The sequence below is a fragment of the Heptranchias perlo genome, chromosome 18 (assembly GCF_035084215.1).
Source record: "Heptranchias perlo isolate sHepPer1 chromosome 18, sHepPer1.hap1, whole genome shotgun sequence".
NCBI classification, from domain to species: domain Eukaryota; kingdom Metazoa; phylum Chordata; class Chondrichthyes; order Hexanchiformes; family Hexanchidae; genus Heptranchias; species Heptranchias perlo.
This window is the reverse complement of record NC_090342.1, coordinates 27342699-27362420: the sequence shown is the minus strand read 5'-3', so window position 1 is coordinate 27362420 and position 19722 is coordinate 27342699. Positions and strand designations below refer to the sequence as shown.

General features: G+C 39.5%; 1 protein-coding gene across 1 annotated transcript in view; it reads right to left on the bottom strand.

The window, feature by feature from the left end:
• The window catches only part of LOC137334698 (dedicator of cytokinesis protein 4-like), a 329737-nt gene that overhangs the window by 90843 nt on the left and 219172 nt on the right, over positions 1 to 19722 (bottom strand). The window contains exons 24-28 of the mRNA XM_067999572.1: positions 14993 to 15120; positions 10766 to 10900; positions 7342 to 7440; positions 4632 to 4726; positions 1650 to 1725 (exon numbers count right to left, since the gene is read on the bottom strand). Of these exons, the coding sequence (XP_067855673.1) occupies positions 1650 to 1725; positions 4632 to 4726; positions 7342 to 7440; positions 10766 to 10900; positions 14993 to 15120 (533 nt within the window). The remainder of the gene's footprint in view (positions 1 to 1649; positions 1726 to 4631; positions 4727 to 7341; positions 7441 to 10765; positions 10901 to 14992; positions 15121 to 19722) is intronic.

Here is a 19722-nt window from a genome sequence, read left to right as displayed (position 1 = left end):
ACCTTGCAGGACCTCATCCCTTTTTTTACCTATGTCGTTGGTACCAATATGGACCACGACTACTGGCTGTTCACCCTCCCCCTCCAGAATGCCCTGCAATGATATGCTGCTTTATAATGACAGGAGCATTATACTATGTAACACACAATGTATTATTGTGCTACTAAGGCAGACAATATACTGCAGATATAATCTGACCATGAACACTTGTAGAGTAGTTTGTAGTGTACTGAATATTCAAGGAGTTTAAATTCAGCAGCGACCCAATAGAACCAGTAAGAAGTGTACTGCTCAGACTTGAAAGGGAAAGTAACTGTCTGATCAGCTATATAACAATAGGGTTTAAAAACAGTCTTTTCTGCCAATCCCCTTCATGGATCTCCTGCAGCATGCGCCATTTTTAGCTTGTAAGGCAGTTGAGTGACGTGCTTCCAGGCCTCTGCCACTTCATTGCTAGGAGTGTGAGAGCAGACTGGAGTGATTCATCTCCAATCACTACCTGTGGGGAAATGACTCACATAATGGCACAGTTGGGATCAGTAACACATTTTGGATTTATACCCATGTCCAACCACTCCAGTGAAGTGGCAATGTTTGTGTCATCATGTCATGCTCAATTTATTTTCAATTTTTCACATTTCATCAAGCGTATAAATAACAAAAAGACTGCTAGTTTGCTCTTATATTCATATTTATGTACACTCAAGTTCAGCACTAAAATCTGGTCGAGCATAATGTTACATTCAATGTCTCGTGATCCTATGTTATTATCGTCATGTTTGGGCACCTCAGCACTCTGAAAGTGGTCATGGCAACACTGTGATGATGACACTGATCCTGTTTGTGCCTTTGGAGAATGAAAGGGTTTAAATTAACATCCTTGATTAGAATTTTCATCCCACATTGATGGCTGTATCTGTGCAAATTTATCATAGGAATCCTAAATAGGACAACATAACTGTACTGCAATTCAATTGCTTTAGCTTCAGTGAGTGGGTGACTCAATGCTGGATTGGAGCTATATTGGTTTCACTGTAATGCTGGAGCCAGCACAGCATCCCAGAGTATGGATCATGAAGCATATTGAAACTTGCTTACATAACTCCAACCCACACCTGAGTTTATATATTCCAGTCACTGCACAGGTTGAAGTATTTGCAACCAGATTTGTGTCATGATATGTTAATGTCTGCATATGCATGGCGGTGCTCTGCATTTCAGAAGAGACAATACAGCTACCACGTGCGGTAGGAATAACCCAGCTGGCATGAATGTGTTGGCATTGTTTAATTCATCCCAGTTGCACTTGTCCCCATGTACAGCAAAGGCATTCATTTTTGGCCTCAGGAAATATTAGGTTCCAAGCGAAGGCTCAGAAATATGATTTTTGTCAGCCACCCCTGTGGTATTCCTTTAAACAGAATTTAAATCACCCCCACAAAGAAAAATCGAATCTCAGGAGTAATATCAATGAAAAAAAATCCCCAAAACAATATTGGTATTGTTAGTTACTACAACCCCTGCTCAGCAGCTGCACTAGACAGATCTAGCAGAACAGAATCCACAATTATGTTCATATATAAAAGCACACAGTAAGCCTAAAAGCAGATATCCAGAAAGTATTATAACCAATATTAAAATCACCATACCTTGAAGTCAAAGCTTTCATTTAGAAAATTCTTTCTAAGCGCATCAGAGAGATATAGAATTGTAGTGATGATTACGCTGAAAGAAGAGAAAAGCAGGAATCAGCCCGTCAAGTTGTGACCAATTGGTGCCAGCTACATGTCTTTGGTTAGAAACACTGCTAGCTAATTAAAAATATTGTAGTAACAATAAACATGTCATGTCTACTGTAATCTGTGCTTACATAGCTGCAATATGTAGGTATATGCTTTATACATTCATCACTATTAAATCAGTACTACATTTCTATCACTTGCAGTTTGCGAGCAGAATGGTTGTTCTTTAAAATATATATGTGTGAAATTTTGCTGGTGAAGAGGGCAAGTTGGCAGGAAACCATTCAACTTCTCAAAATTGTAGAGACCCTTTCGCAACTCCCTTAAGTATCATCTCTCCATTCTCATTCCATCTCCATCCCATCGCTGCTTCACCTCTGTTCTTATGGATCAATGCAAAGGCCTCCAATTGTGTTGGCAGACCTGCTTCCTGCACCGAAGTTTACTCAGAAAGGATTAAGCAGCCTCTCTGTGCCACCTTGACTTCAAGAAGAATCATTCCAATCAGCACTAGGAATTTTCTAAGTTGATAATGAAGTACTAGTAATGGGATAATAGTCTCAGTGACCTTTGGGAGCAGAGATAAACAAGAGATTTGCTTCCATTCATGAAGCGTGCCAAAGTAGTCCCCCTTATCCAGAAGTATATAATTCTCAATAGCTGGATTCGCAAAATGGAACACCAGCTCATTCAGAACAGACTTTTAAAGCTGGGTATTAATTTTAATAAATGTTAAGTGTGTTTAACTCAAAACTATGCTTTGCTGGTGGCCTGAACTTTTTTGCTTTAGGCTTCTTCCAGGTTGCTGCAGGATACATCACTAACATCTCCTGCCTGTAGTGTACAGCTGCATTAAGCAGGCGTTGGGGAGGGTGCTGTGGTTGACCATGTCCAAAATTGCAGAGAGGTTGAGAAGGATGAGGAGGGATAATACACCATGGCCACAGTCTCAGTCACAGACGATGTCATTTGTGACTTTGATTAAAGCTATTTCAGTACTGTGGCAGGGGAGGAAACCTGATTGGAGAGATTCAAACATGGAGGTGCAGGAAAGATCGGTGCAGATTTGGGAGGCTACAACATGTTCAAGGACATTGAAGAGGAAAGGGAGGTTGGAGATGGGGTGGTAGTTGGCAAGTACAGGATAGGTTTTCTGAGGACAGGCGTGATGATGGCAGTTTTGAAAGGGAGGGAGACATTACCAGAGGAGAGGGAACCATTTACAATGTCAGCTTGCATGAGGCCCAGGAAGGAAGCTTGGGTGGTTAGCAGGGATCTTGTCTGCCAGTTAATGGACATTATGGAAGGAAACATGGAGAGGAGCAGTAATTGTTGATCTGCTAGTAGAGTCCAAGAGAGCAGTGGTGGGTGGGGTAAGTGGGATGGGAAGGTGGTTGACGTGTTAAGTCCCCAGCGGGCGCATTGGGTAGGAAGATTGGTGAAAGAGGATGGAACAGTTAGGATTGCTGCTCGTAAGGAGGCAGCGATGGGTGCCTTGACAAGCCCTTTAGAGAATGTTGAGAGTCACAGAGGGATTTAAACCTTGGATGGCGGCAGGAGAATAGGAAGCCGGAGGAGAAGTAATGGATTGGATAGGGATCGGGGAGCAAAGTACCAGAACAGGAAGAAATGAAAGGTGGCATGACTGAGTGACAAGAAGTGTAACCATCAACACAACACAGGTGAAGTAATCAATTGGCTTCAAAATGTTGCTGTTCTTTTTTAAAAAATTTGAACCAACATTAGCATATAGATTCTCTCTATTTGTCGCTCTTGCCTTGCAGCTTAATATACTTTTTAAAGTTTATTGAACACAAAACAAAATCTACAACAGAACAGCAATATCCCTCTCTCTCTCTCTCTCACATACACCCCCTCTTTTTTTAAATAAAGCAGTCAATATAAATGTTACCTCAAAACTTTTAAAGTTTGTCCACTTGTTGTTTCAAAATTATTTGTAGAAAAGTTAGAGTAGAAAGTTATAGAAGCTGAAGGGAAGTATTCCATCAGTACCACTAACTGATGAATTCTGGGAATCTAGATGCACTGCATATGCTCAGACCACACAATCCAATTTCAGCTCATAGAGTCACAGCTTTTGGCAAAAATATCAAATCCAAGCCCAAGCTTTTGAGAGAGGCTGAAGCCTTCAAGTAAAATTTTGATGAAAGCATTAAAAGATACAAAAGACCATTCAACGGATAAATTTGACCATGTTGTTGATTTCAATGGAAATGAAAATTGGCTAAGTTTTCTAACAGGCAGGCAATCTGCTGTTCAGTAACTGGGTGGTGAAGGTGAGAACTACCCATTGTGGAACATCTTTAACACTGAAAAGGCCTATTGCAACACCACCACAGGAGTAACAGATACATATAATGAGTTTTCACAGAAATGCATGGCCCACATACTGAATTTGATATTATGCCCTCACTGGGAATTCTCATTTCATTTCTGGTTTGTGTGGCTTGTTCAAGAAAGTATTAAACAGAATAAACAGAATACTGCATCTCTGATTAGGGAAGAGCTATGAAGTAATTCCCAGCGCAAAACTGACCTAATTTCGGAACATCTTCAAGCTATTTGCCCCAACTCAGATATCTCCCCACTATTTATTCTAGGGGAATGTAGGCACATGAAACACTATTATGCAGATCGGAAACCCAAATCTGAAATGCAAATTCAGAAATCCAGAAGTTAAGGTAACAAATCTGAATTCTTCCAGTGTGCTCCAGACTATTGAATGGTTCTCTACTGCTTTGTTTCACTGAACTGAAAGATCAGTATAACACTTGTTGTCAAGATAGTGCTGATGAGTTAATATCCTTCACTCATAAAAGCACTGCCACAATATTTGATACACCTTAAACTAAGGAGCTACCAACTTACTTGTTGGTAACCAAGCGCATTATTGTCCAGTCTTTTGGAAACATCTCTGGTCTGATAAGAATCTTAAACACTGTAAAAATCTGCAGCAGAAATTCCTAAAGGAAAATAAAAGATTTGCATATTAATTTTACAGAAGCCAACATGCAGAAGCTAGTCTGATAACCAATCATATTCTGCACTTCTACAGATAAACAATTACCAGCTTGTGGTTTCCAGAAATGGGTAGTGGATGGTCAGGGGTGGAGAAAACCATATAGGGCTTCTTTTCACTACAAACACCACGGACCATCAAATGTCAACTTCTACATGATGCCGCAATTTTATGGAAGATAACAGAAAAGGATTGCATTCCAATAGTGTTCACTCTAGCTGGTTGTTTAGACTTGGCTCAACATTATTTTCCAGAAAGGAATATCTGATTGAACCACAGCAATGTAGATTTTACTCAATATTGGTTCTTCATGTGACTCACTTTGGTGGCCTAATTTTCTAATTCATGGACTATATTAGAATTTACAATCGTCAACTATTTTTCTCTCTGACAATTCATTATTAAGGTCAGAACCAAGATATTGATACTTGTGTTACCATTTGAGTCATTGATCGATTAATCTCATAGTTCATACATGTTTTCACGGTGCAGGTATTGAGACCTGTATTGTAGAATCAACCACTACATGAAATTAAGTCGTATATTTTGTATGGTATCTTTTTAACTTACACAGATATTTTATTTCCTCGGTTTATAGAAGACTATTTATGTCACAATTTGTTCAGAACTCAGTTTGCTGAATTTAAATTTTCTCCTTTAAAACAAATCCATTTGGCAATTCTTGGCAGCTCAATCTCCAGACTATCATTTATACAGGAACCCTGAATACACAATTAGATCTTAAAACTGAAATCTTTTACACAAAAGAATATCCATCTTTTAAATGACTTAATAGCAAACACATTACCAATAGGGAAAGCAATGAGCTGGGTAACTAGAAATCTCGAATAATCATACATGCAATTGGTTAGGAACATTTCTTAATTTGCAATTATACTGTGTGACAATAAATGAGTGAGTGTAACAGTAACACTGGGCATCAGCATGGGCCAGTCCAACTGCATCATTTTACAATCTCAATTGATTTCTTTTTTCTTTAATTGAAAGATTTTAGGCGGTTTTATGCATGATTCTGCCCTTTGTACACATGAAACTTTGAGAAAAGAGCCTTCTTTAGTTGTATATGTGTCCAGTCCTTTCATATTAAAGTCACCATAAAATGTAATATTAAATGCAGTACTAAGAAACCGCATTGAAGGTTATTGTTAACACTGCAGTCAGACATGAGCAGATCCAAAGTGGAGTTACAAAAATATCAAGAAACAGTTATTAGATTATGATTTATTTTTAAAAAGCAGCACACTTCAGAAAGAGCTTTTTCTGAGCCAATTTTATATTGTGGCCCTCACACTTCTATTGCTGTCTCTCTATCTGGTGTTTAAGAACTGCATTGCAAGTTCCATACTGTTTGGGCACTTCATCTACTGGATTTCAACAATGCAAATTGGTATTTTAAATTTTCAAACTGGTAACCACATTAAGTGGGAGAAGAGGGAGGAGGGGACAATTATCTGTGACGCCCCTTAAAAAAAGGTTTTGCACTTGAGAAAATTGAGTGACAATATTCCTAGCTGAGTGCCACAGTTCACAAATTAAACAAAACATTTGGATGGTATCAAAGACTGGAAATTGAAACCATATTGCCAAAAAAATATGAGCTGGCATATCAGCAAACTATTTTATCTATAATATAATGCAACAGACACTGGGAATTTTTTCCCCTAAATTATATTTTTTTAAACTATTAAAAATTGACTTTTTTTCCCCTCAAGTTATTTGTTTAAGCCAGCGGTTCCCCTATGAATAACAAAACAACATATTTTAAAGTGGGTATCAGAGTTACAGTGGGCACTGTAAGGTGGAGGGGCTCTGGTGTGCTTTAGCAACTAGATCTCCTCATAAGCCCCATCTACCCAGGCTTTACAGGCATACTTTACAGAGGGCCTATGACCCAGTGGGACAATATGGTTTAAAATCCTATAAACTGTTCACAATGGATATGAATGATGAAACATTGCAACACAAGTTTTTTCTAAACAAAGGTCCGACTGCATTGAGTTGATCTGTATAGTGTTACCAGCAGGTTAGGAAGCTCCTTGTAATCAAGGGTTTTGTAGGTGCATAAAGCTGCATCTGGAATTGTTTTGCTATTGTATCTGCACCTTCTCGCTCTCTCTCCTCCATCTCTCTGTGTTGTATCTCTCTTCTTTCACTCTCTGCGCCATCTCTTTTATCCTGTACACACAGCCATATCTCTCCCCTTTGCTCTCTGAGCTGCGCTCCCCCTCACTCTCTCTTCATTCTCTGTGCTGTTGCTCTGTCTGCGCCCCTCACTCTCTGCACTGCCTCTCTTATCCCCTTGCGCTCTTTTCTCTCTCTCTCTCCTGTTTCTCTTTCTGATGTTTGATCATTGATTTGGTGATTTTTATTCAAAGCACCTTAAATCATGTGACATGATTGGGAAAATTGAAAAGGAACATAGATTCTGAATGCAATTATTGCAGACTAGTAAGCCAAAAACAGGCTCTTTCAAACATTTATTCATATATCTTTTAATGATCTGCCACGCATTTGTGCACAAAAGTGAAACTGACTTACCCTGAGATCATCTTTGCTGGTGAAGTTCTCCAGAAGTTGTTGATAATGTTTATCTGTCATTTGCCTTAGCAGAGCCAGCAGACAAGCCACAAATTCCCCCTGTCAGACACCAGGCAACAACAAAAACAAGTTACCACTCCCACAGGGATTTGGAGACGGAATGACAGTGTCAGCATTGAAGCTTTTTAACTTGTGGGCAATATTGTAAATATGTAGCACCCTATACTTGAAATAAACAAATCATAGATAGATTTTTGTCATAACACTTAGAGTTCAGCAGCATGATATGTGTGGCAGTATGGCTACACCGGGTCAGGAAGGGGTAAACAGGAAATTTAGACCCTCTGCCAAAAAATGCATTTCAGATAATCATAGACTCTTACAGCACAGAATGAGGCTGTTCAGCCCACCGTGCCTGTGGCTGCTCTTTGAAAGAGCTATCCAATTAGTCCCACTTCCCTTCTCTTTCCACACAGTCCAGCAATTTTTTTCTTTTCATGGAACAACTTGCTGACACTGTCCACGTTTGCCTGTGAAGGCCAATTCGATGAAGTTCCAGAGGGCTGGCTGCCTGTGTCTGTGAACCATGCTCCCAGCACGAGCCACTACATTCAGGAGCGGATAGGTGAGATTAAAGTGTGCAAAGTAGAAAACAATGAAAGAGAGACAAAGAATTCTGATTAAAGGGGGTAGCATGCTCTATTTTTAGATAGTTTTTGCAAAGGGCTTCCATTTGGAACAATTATACTTGGAGTTATAGTGGAAATTAAAGTCAGATTTGAGAGGTCTTACTTTACAATGGCACCGGCATCACAAAGCAGCCTTAACAGACTTTTTTTTAAAGCTACAAAAATCACTTTTTCCTTATCAATTTTCTTTCTTCGGTCCTATGCCACAGGAGCAGAAGATTGGTTTTTCATGGGCCTTGGTCACTCTAAGGTACTTGGCCTGTGTCCAATATCCATGCGTGAGCCTCCACACTGAGTGATAGCAGGCTATTAGTGATACAGATATGAAAACTCGTGTCGCTGATGAAATGTGTAAGTCGGTGGCTCATCGCATACTGGACTGACACTTGGCCCTCTCCCTGCATGTCACTAGACAATGAACTACGTCAGTGAGGTGATCTAAAATGACCATAATGGCCTCCTAATTCCTTGTCTACATAACAAGGGCACATGGTCTGACATTTGCAGCACTGTAAATGCTGATGAGCCCTGGAAGGTGTCTAATCAGAGAACCATGAGAGCAGCATTTGTATTTAATGATTTAAGTGCCCATTAGATTTGATTCACAGAAGAGGTGTTCATATTGTAGCAGTGTGATGCTTTGACAATAATTTCCAAAAACATGCAAAAACTGAAATTTTCATGAAATAAGCAATTATGTAACTCTCTAAATGCCATGATTAAGAATCAGAGTAAAGATGCACATATTTCATTCAGAGGAAGATACTAAATGCAATACTTTTCAATGAATTATCTAGCTCTTGGGTCCACGGAAAGCTTATCAGGTGAGAAATGGATACCTATTTTTCCATATGATGGATCCTTAATGATCCCAAATGGAAATGTAATTCAAAAACATCTTGTAAAAACATGTGATTATAATAAGAATACTTGATTCAGCATCTCTCAGATGTCTCACATACAATGAATTACTTTTGGCAGTGGAATGACTTATGTAAGCAATGTGCAGTCATTTGGGCAGAGCAGAATCTCACAAACAGCAATGAGAAAAATGTGAATCTGTTTTTGATGGTGTTGCTTGAAGGAAGAATGTTTGCCAAGACACTGCAAGAACTCCGTGCTCTTTTTTGAATAATGTCATAAGATCTTTAACGTTCATCTGAACAGGCAGATGGTCATCGATTTGGTGTCTCATTTGAAGGACAGCATTACCAACTATACAACACTCCCTCACTACTGCACTGACGTGCCAGTCTGGATTATGTGCTCAATTCTTGCAGTGAGGCTTAAACTCATAACCTTCTGATTCAGAGAGCTTTAAACTGGATCAGTGGCTGAACACAAAATGTACAATTGCTATTTTCTTAGTGTAAAATATTATGTCCAACTCCAGTCATTGCAGAACTATTGAAGAAAATATCTTCTCAGAAATAACCTTTTGTAAATCTGAAGGTCCAGTGGATAAGCATGGACACAGGGGCAGAAACACATGCATACATGTACCTCATTGAAACCTACTCAAAATTTATCTTAATTGTATAATTGGCAATAAATGAAATTAAAGCACAGCAGCCCAGTGCCAGAAATTAATTGCTGTGATATTATTGAGTCACGTGAGCCAATTCCTGATGTCAGTACTCCTTCTGAATTCCATTGTTTTTTCACACATAAAATTTCTTAATAAGTCAGGTGTTACAATAGGTGCTTACATTCTTTATTGGGATGATTTTTTTTTAGTGAAAGTGCTGCCCTGTGTTTCATTAAATGATTCAGGAATTTGATTTGGTGAATGATTAAGAGAAACATTGGTGACAAAGAAACTATTTCCTTTGTAGGGGGGTGGGGGATCCAGAAGAGGGCATAATCTTAAAATGAGAGCTAGACCATTTAGGAGTGAAACCAGGACACACTTTTTCCACACCAATCTGAAACTCGAATCCCCATGTTGGGTCAGAACTGAGATGGATAGATTTTTGTTGGGTAAGTGACCTGGAGCAAAGGCAGGTAAATGGAGTTGAAATACAGGACAGCCATCATCTGAATGAGTGGTGGAAAAGGCTTGAGGGACTGAATGACCTACTCCTGTTCATATGTTCCTACGTCTCTAGCCTATCTAAAAGGAACAGTTTCTAGTGAGTAAGACAAAATGGTTGCCAAGATTCCAAACATTTCTCATGTTGCAGGACTTTTCTTCCCTTCAATTTGGCTGGTATTCTTTTTGTGCACATGAATCTAGCTGGTGAGAGGGAGAGAGAGAAAAAGAAACAAACAAAAGCAGGAGGGATAAATAATGAGAAAGAGGGAAATGGAGAAGTGCAGATAGACAGATAAAAACACACAAGGCAAATACAATCTTGTAATCTGCTTTTTCCACAAACGTATGATGCCGGGAAGATTAAATAAATGACAATGCTGTCATTTAAAACAAAAATGGGTAACTAAGTATTTTTGTTAAAATATTAACGATAAGTGGAAAGTAAAACTTTATAGTAAATGTTTTCAATTTAATACTGTGATGCAAGCTTGTTCTTGTAAACATATATGACTAGATCAGTCATGTGCAAAGTTATAAAGGGTACAACACTTCCCCTTGGGATAAATGTACAAACTAGGCAATTGCAGAAACTGATATTTTTAATGATTTTAATGAAAATATCTAAAATCTAAGAAAAAAATTAAAAATCAGTGAGATTAAGTGTACTTATGGAGCTATTTATTTTCAACCGTATACTTACAGTGACGTCCTGAAATTGCAGACGAATTGTAGGTCCAGAGGGCTGGGGCCTATTGCTGATTTCTAAAATGGTTCTCAGCAGCACACCCAACAAACTGTCTACAAGCATGTCCACCTCCTCTGAAACAATTGCTTCCTGAATAATAATAATAAAATCAATTGCAACTAATGTCAAATAAATTTAACTCTAATAGGGATCAGAGAAGTGTGTATTGTTAAAATAAATGAGGTTTTGCCAGGTTTACATTTCAAAAAGTTGGCTGTGCTGGTGGTCTTCCATCTGTAACAGTCAATAAAACTGAATGTTTGCTGAATAATGAAGAGGCTTAGCAGAGCTGGTTGCAAAGTCCCAATTATAATATGTGGTTGTTGGTTAGTCTTAAAGGCATAATTTCCAAAATTGTTGTGCAAGATGTATTTTATTTAGTGTGTTCCCTCTTAATAAATGCTTTCCTTATTTTTGCAAAGCACCATCACACACAAATCATTTTTGCAAGGGAGAAATAATATGTCGAACGGAAGGTCCTATTGCAATGTCTACTTTACTATCTTCCAATGATTGTCCACATTTGTGTGAATCTAGGAAGAGGAGAGTAGATGGGTAGAAGTAACATGATTAGTAATTAGTAGTTATTTCTATCACGGACTACTATTATCGCCAATATAATATTTACTGTAGATTAAGAAAAAAAACCTCATAAGCTGTCTCGGTGACATTGGTATTTCCACATCTTTGTATTTCTCAGACACTTGTACAACAATAGACCAGCAATCAACCCACAAGATCACACAAAATCTAAATAAAGTGGTTCAGATTTGTTCCCCCATGATAAATATATACTAAGGTACAGAACTAACTACAGTGGAAGTAAATACTGTTAAGTAAAAATAATTTGCTAATTTACAGTTGATGTGGGTTGGTATAAAGCTTTTTTGTGAACTTCCAATTATAACAAATATTTTTGAATGTCCCAGCTGAAGTTCCATTCTGGCCATTGGAGAAGCTCGAACCTTAATTAAGAAATCTCCTCACAAAAACTGCTTTATCAATCACCAATGAGGTTCAACTGTCCATGGATGCTAGTGATTTATTGTAGCCATCCCATTTAATGCAATTGGCCTGTCAAGCCAAAATTAACTGCGTTTTTTCCCCCTTTCCTTTTATTTAAATATTGTGGCCCCAAAAATCCACAAGGCAGCACATCTTGACGTAAGTACTGATATGTACCTGCCCACAATTTCGATCATTGGCCCTACCAAAGTTTATGGGGTCAGGGGAGGTCCGTGATTTAAGTACCTTTGCTGCGCTGGGGGTACATCTGGGGCATGTCACCAGTTCTTGGGGCCCCCCCCCCCCCCCCCTCCCCCTCTGGAAGATGTTGGCAACCATGCAGTCCCCTCTCCTTTAAAAAAAAATCAAGTCCAAATCTTTGGAGGTCAAGTCCTTGATCCCAGCTTGGAACGCAGGTGTGCTCCATATCTTCCAGTAGGCCAGAAGGCATGTCTAAAATGACAAGTTGTACCTATGCCAAATCCCAAAGGAGGCCTGGAGTACTGAAACTCCAACCTGCCCTCCAACCCGAAACAACAATGGCCTTGTAAGGGGCGGGTGGAGGCTCCGCTCCCATAAGGCCATCCCAGAACCTTGTCTAGAAGACCGAGACATGATATGTTTAGGCCGTGGCCTAGTTTCCAGCTGTTCAATTAATTACAGCAGAAGTCTATCGGAGCAGCCACAGATTTTCAGGGCCCAAGAGCAATGGCTTCATTTACCCAAACCTTGCCCAAAAGCTCCAAGCGAAGATTTTATATTTTTTTGTCAGGTTCAACAGCCTATGCAATATGATAATGTAAGACAGTAAATTTATTGGATTATTCATCAGATAAATACATAATTACACAGTATGCAGCACTCTCCAAGACAGTAACAGAGCAAAGAGCTTAAGATAATAACCCCCAAAATGAAACTTGAACAGTTCATCAACATCACCTCAATTGGCAAGATACTAAACTTCACTACTAACATACTCAGGAATGCATTAGTCTGCATTTTAGAAATATTACTTACCATTGTTTAGGTTATTATGGTTGTGTGCTTTTTTGCCAGTGGAAAGGGATGGGATACGGAGATAGATAGCAGATAGGCAATTAAAATGACGTGAAAGGAAGCAGTCGCGGCAATGGATTTGCTTGTGGCGGTGAATGAAGGAAATGACAAAGTTATCAGCAAATGAAAGGCGAACAAAGGATAATAGAGCCACAGTGGGAAGGATTATTTATAAAGTCAACTAAATCATTTATGGATCAATTTGTTACAGAGCAAGTTATTAAATAAGGGTTTAATTTATTTGTAAATAATGTGTCAATGTAGATGGCAAAGGACAATTGAAGTATTTATTGACTGCAAATCAGGGACAACAAAGGATTATTTACATAGGTCAGGTGGGAGGTTTTTAGATTATTCTGTGAGTTATAATTTATGGCAACAAATATGATAGGGCTGGGCAGCGAGCTAGAGATCATAACTGAAATGAAGGTAAATGTGAGAGGGAAAATACTGAAGGATGCACCTGGGTTGGTAAATGATTGGTTAGTTAATTAATTGCAGCTGCAGTTAATTGCCTTAGAGAATTTGGTGCAAATTCATTGCTTGGTAACTAAATAAATCAACTCAGAGGATAAAGAAATCATTGATTACAATTTAACTAATCATCCCAGAGGAATGTTATTCTATGTCCAGTGAAGCAAGTTTAGACAAAACCCAATGAATTGCTTCAAAATTCAACTGATCGAGAATTCTAGATGGATTCATGGCAAGAGTATTTGTTCCACTTATCTAAAATTATTTAAAGAGTGTGCAAGATGAAAATGTTTGTCTAATGGACAGTTAAAGCATTAGGGGACTATCATGTGTGTTGAGTAATGGTAGCAAATCAGACAGTAGATATGAGCATGGCCCAACATGTTCTGAGGTATGATAGCAGTTAGTCATTACAGAAAGTGTTGTGCCAACAGGCTCAAAGGAAGCTTGCCAAGTCTCTAAAAGTGGCATGTCCAAGAGATTTCTGGGGCAGGGTTCAGCAAGTACCAGCCAAAAAGCAGACAGGTCTCAGGCAGTGGAATATTAGATCAGTATAGCACAGATGGGGTCAAAAGCGAGCTAGGCCGAAACCAGGGAACGAGTCAGGCGATCAATGAAAATGGAGTGAGATTTATCCAAGTTCCTAATTCAAAGGATAACCAAGAAATAAGTGGAATTTATATCCTAGTATATTTAAATAGTTATGATTGATTGATTGGCAAAATCCAATCAATCAATTAGAGTTGAGGTGGAAGTCAATTTACATATTATAGCATTCAATGCAGTGTGCGTTCAGACATCTTTATTATGAGTTCAGATTGCTTTCACTTTGCATATATTAAGAGGTAGGTTTTAAGGAGAAACTTGAAGGAGAGGTTTAGGGAAGAAATTCTGGAGTGTGGGGCCTAGGGCTGAAGGCACAGCTGCCAAATGGTGAGGCAAAGGGACTGGGGGATGCACAAGAGGTTAGAGTCAGAGGAACAGTGTGTTCAGGGAGATGAGGGTTGTAGGGCTTAAGGAGGCTACAGAAATGGGGAGGGGTGATGCCACAGAAGATTTAAACACTGAGAATTTTTAAATTTGAGGTGATGGGGGACTGGGAGCCAATGTAGCATAGACAACACTGTTTAGCAAGTGGGACTTGGGGATAGGATACGGGTGGCAGAGTTTTGGATGAACTGCAGTTTAGAGTGGAGACTGGGAGGCCGGCTAGGAGAGCATCGGAATACTTGAGTCTGGAGGTGACAAAGGCATAGATAAAGGTTTCAGCAGCAGATAGGTGATGTCACCGATGTGAAGTAGAGGATTTGGGATTGGAAGTTCAGCTCATGATCGAATAGGACACTGAGGTGGATCATGAAATCAGTGGCAAGGATACGGAGTTTGTGGTGGGGGCCGAAGAGAATGGCTTCAGTCTTCCCGATGTTTAGCTAGAAGAAATTGCGGCAGGTTAAGTCAGTCAGCATTACCAGGAGGAAAAAGGCCCCAAGTTGCAACAGATAGGTTAGTGAAAAAAGAAAACAGGTAAAATGAAAACACTTTGTAACTCTGTTAAACAAAGTTGAAGAAATGCCATTTCAAAGATTGAGTGCCATTTCTTTTTAAAAGTAAATCTGTGAGCTGACCCGGTCTCTCTGAAATACTCACAGTGCTATCTTTCTTGATCAGACAAAACATGTTGCTAAGGATGCGTGCACACATGATTAGATCCTTCTGTTCTTGCAAATGCATGTGGAGATGGTGTAGAACCACAGGTAGGAGAATGCAGCGAGAATCTGGAATACACAGATGGAAAAAGCGTAATGGTATCAATCACAAGGATGGTCGTGACACAGCATTGTGATTGAGTATTTCAACTATGTGCCCTGAACTATCAGCTTGTTTCATCTGAATATCTGCTGGTGTGGTGGTGCTAAAATAAGCTTCTTCTCTTGAAAATGTAGGTTATTTTGCTTTCTTTGACCCACTTTATTGGTAAGATTTCTTCCCAGGTTCTTAATAAATTCCTCATGTAAAGGCATATGCACAACTGCTAAATTTCTCACATGGGCATATGCACAGTTGCTGATTATCATGTGATCCATTCCTTACTTTACAGTGCTAAAATAAAATTCAATTAAATAATAACTAGGGATACAGTCAGTTTTCTTCTGAAATCAGCTTTTTGGGATTTAAACAGGCATGTTGAATTCAATGCCATTAGTTGCAAGGGAGTCAAAGGGTATGGGGAAAAGGCAGGAAAGTGGAGTTGAGGTAAAAATCAGATCAGCCATGATCTCATTAAATGGTGGAGCAGGCTCGAAGGGCCAAATGGCCTACTCCTGCTCATATCTCTTATGATCTTATGGAGGGAAAACACCCCACTAGACTTAGAGGAAAAGCTGATGCATGCCTGGCACTAGACTTACTAGGATTTAATGTTTTCCTCCAATTCCTACCATATTACCAGGCAAATATATCACGTAAATAACATACTCCAATGCAGTACTACACTGTCAGAGGTGATATCTTTCAGATCAGATGTTAAACCCTCTGTCTGCTCTCTCAGGTGTATGTTAAAGATCCCATGGCACTATTTCGAAGAACAGGGGATTCCTCCTGGTGTCCTGGCCAATATTTATCCTTCAACTATTACCATGAGAAACAGATTATCTGGTCATTTTCTCATTGCTGCTTGTGGAAGCTTGCTGTGCGCAAAATTGGCTGCCACGTTTCCTACATTACAACAGTGACTGCATTTCAAAAGTATTTCATTGGTTGTAAAGTACTTTGGGATGTCCTGAGGTCATGATGGGCACAATATAAATGCAAGTCATTCTTTCTTTTCTTTCTATAATTAGTACTGGACTCTCAAAGGATCAGATACTTCTCTCACTAGACCTCCAGGAACCAAATGTCTCCCTTCTGCCCCCCACAAATAATAAAAATCAGTTGCTAAATTATTATTTTTAAGGACACTATTATTTTTTTGACTTACCTCCAGTTACCTCCAACCACAGACATCACCGTAGTGCGACCAGAAAATTAAAGTTAGAATTTGGACAGTGGAGAAATGCATACAATGAGGGAAACTTTGTCCTTGGTAAATCCTTTCTTGAAATGATACGAATTGGTTAGCTGTCAGCATATTAGCCTAAATTTTCCCAGTTCAGGCTTTGTTGGGTTTTCAATTTAGTTTAGCTAAGCATTTATATAGGCTGCAATTTCAACTGCCTAAAACACCCCGAGACTGTTTCCAGCAATTATCACAGTAGCAGCAGCTGAAAAGACTCCACTTTCCATTGGTCACTGGGAAGCAGAACATTTTTGCTTTATGTACTGTCACCAATGGGTATCATTAATCCCACTTAGAATTGTCACACAGTAAAGCTGAGATTTTACAGCAAAAAACACACTGGTTTTAAAAGAGCTGTAAGGAAGCAATAAAGCGGAGGTACAGTTTTGCTTGTTTGAATGAGCTGATGGAGTGATTTCAGGCGCAACCTATGTTACAGATCACAGAACTTACAAGTCTGCATTATTAAAGTAAAAGTGACAGGCTGTGAGTTACAGCTCAGCTGAGAAATGTTTCTCAAACCCATCAGACAATATATATTTCAAAAGGTACTTGTTCAAATGAGCTTCTTGAGTTCTGCAGTTTACTGATCATTGTTGTCAATTTTGTACGCACATGTTTCTAACTCTATTGCATATCCTTTTCATCACACTTACTCGATGCCTTTAGGATGCCATGTGATAAATGAAATAATCTTACAGGAAGAATTCTGTTTCATTCCAAATGCCTTTAAATGTCAGTGTAAAGTCTAAGCTTAATCCATTCATAGAATCAAATCAATGTAATGTCAAAACCTCTAGGCTAAGCTACATGTAGTTCCTGAGCAAAATACTTTTAAATATCTGGTAAATCTGTGGTGTTGCTCACAAATTGTTTGAGACACAGGATGGAGAGCAGGGAATGTATCATGGGACCAGGAAGTGAAGCTGTTGGGTGATCTGAAAGCTAAAATAGGGTTGAGGCAGGATATTATACCCTATTTGAAACAGGGATGGAACAGTGTCAGCCTCCTGTTATCTGACAACTGGAAATGGTGAAATCTTGTGCTCAAGGTGATGGATGCATTTCTGGGGCTATGGGCAAAGGTGTTCATTGGGTTGAGGGTAGGATTGGAAACTGGCAAGAGACACAGGGTCAGTTTTTGAATAGAGATTTTTGCACTTAATTTACTATATATTGCAAGCCAGTGTATGTAGTTAATTAACATTGTTTTTCCTGTGCAAGTTACATCAGATGTACTTGAAAAGCTAATTCATGGCCAGTTGTTCTGTCAATCATGAAATCCTGGTGTATTATGCATCAGTCCCTCCCACTCCAATTAGTGATCATTAGACTCATAGGACTGTACAGGACCTGGAAAGACCATTTCAATCCATCTGGTTGGTCGCAGAATTCAAAAACCGAATACACAGTTCACTACCTATTTCCCTCAATTGATTTTCTCCCTAAATACCTGTCCACCTCCCTCTTAGAGGCTGATCGACATCAGTAATTTAATCATCTACCTGGGCAGTCTCTGCCAAACATTCACGATCACCTATGTGAATTAATTCTCTAATCTGTTCATTCACTTAAATTCTTCTAAGCTCCACCGTATGGGCACCTCATCATTCTCAGGGCCATGGCAAACCGTTTCTCATGGCTCTGCCATTGCCTCCAGCCAATAACTCCTACCCTGAACACTCTGTTCTTCTGACTGCAGCCTCCAGTATCTCCCCTGTCTTTGCCTCTCTATTAGCGGCCTTGCTTTCACATGCTAAGGTTCCAGTGTCTAGAAATCCCCCCTGCCCAACAACACACCTCCCCCCTCCTTCTTTAAGACCCTCTGTAAAATGCAATCTTTGACCAAGCTTTTGGTCACCTCTCCTCATCTTTCCTATTCTGGCTAAGCATCAGTTATTCCTCATACCTCCATGAAGCACCTTGGGATGTTTTTCTACGATAAAGGCATTATATAAATGCAATTTGGTGGTGGTGTTCAACTTGCCGATACCCTTAAGGATCTTGGATACCTCAAAAGATTCTCTCTGTCTTCTGTTGTGTGAACAAAAACTCTGCTTCTGCAGCCCTCCTTGTAGCTGAGATCTCTGATGCCAGGTGTCAAACAGGTAGCCCTTTGCACTTTTCTCAGTGTCATGATGCTCTTCCTTTAATATGGCAACCAGAAATGCACACAATACTCCAGAAAGGAATGAGCCAATGCCCTGTGTAGGATCAGTGTCACATTCTATGATTTGTGTTCTATTCATTATGCTTTACAACTCAAGATCCCATTTGCCTTATTTATTGCTGCGGCACAGTGCGCAGATGGTTTCAATGCTCTGTCCCCACAATCCTTCTCCTGCATTGTATCCTGAAGACTGATCAGGCTGGGGTTCTTTGCTCTAGAAAAGAGAAGGCTGACAGATGACCTGATAAGAGGTCTTTAAGATATTGAAAAGGTTTGATAGGGTAGACGTAGAGAAAATGTTTCCACTTGTGGGGGCATCCAAATCTAGAGATCATAAATAAAAGATAGTCACTAATAAATCCAATAAAGAATTCAGGAGAAACTTCTTTACCCAAAAAGTGGTAAGAACGTGGAACGTGCTACCACAAGGAATAGTTGATGCAAATAGTATCGATGCATTTAAAGGGAAGCTAGATAAGCACATGAGGGAGAAAGGAATAGAAGGGTACGGTGATAGGGTTAGGTGAATTGGGAAGGGGGAAGCTCATGTGGAGCATAAATACCGACATAGACCAGTTGGGCTGTATGGCCTGTTTCTGTGCTGTACTCTATGTAACTTGATCTGACTAACACCATTTAGTTTATAGTTACTATCTTTACACTTCTTTCCTAGCCTTGCGCTTTGTTGGAATTTTATTTTATTTGTCATTTCTCAACCCAATATCTCTATTTATCTAAATCCCTCTGCAACTGTTCATCTGAAGAGCCTGCTCATGGTTGTTTGCAAATGTCCTCCCCATCACCACCCCCCCACCCTACCCCCCTAGTCCCCACACACCTTGCTGTATGAGCAACTTTTGACCCTTTTGTTTCTATCCCCACTTCCTAATCCCTTATATACAATGTGAATAGCAAAGGTCCCAGCACTGATCCTTGGGACATCTATACGGTCACTTCCTGTCACTCTGACGCAGCTCTATGCAGAACCACCCCATCTTCTTTGATGCAGCTAGTTGCCAATCCACTTCAGTAACTATAATTAAAAAAAAACAGAAAATGCTGGAGAAACTCAGCAAGTCAGGCAGCATCTGTGGAGAAAGAAACAGAGTTAACGTTTCAGGTCGAAGACCTTTCGTCAGAACTGGAAGATGT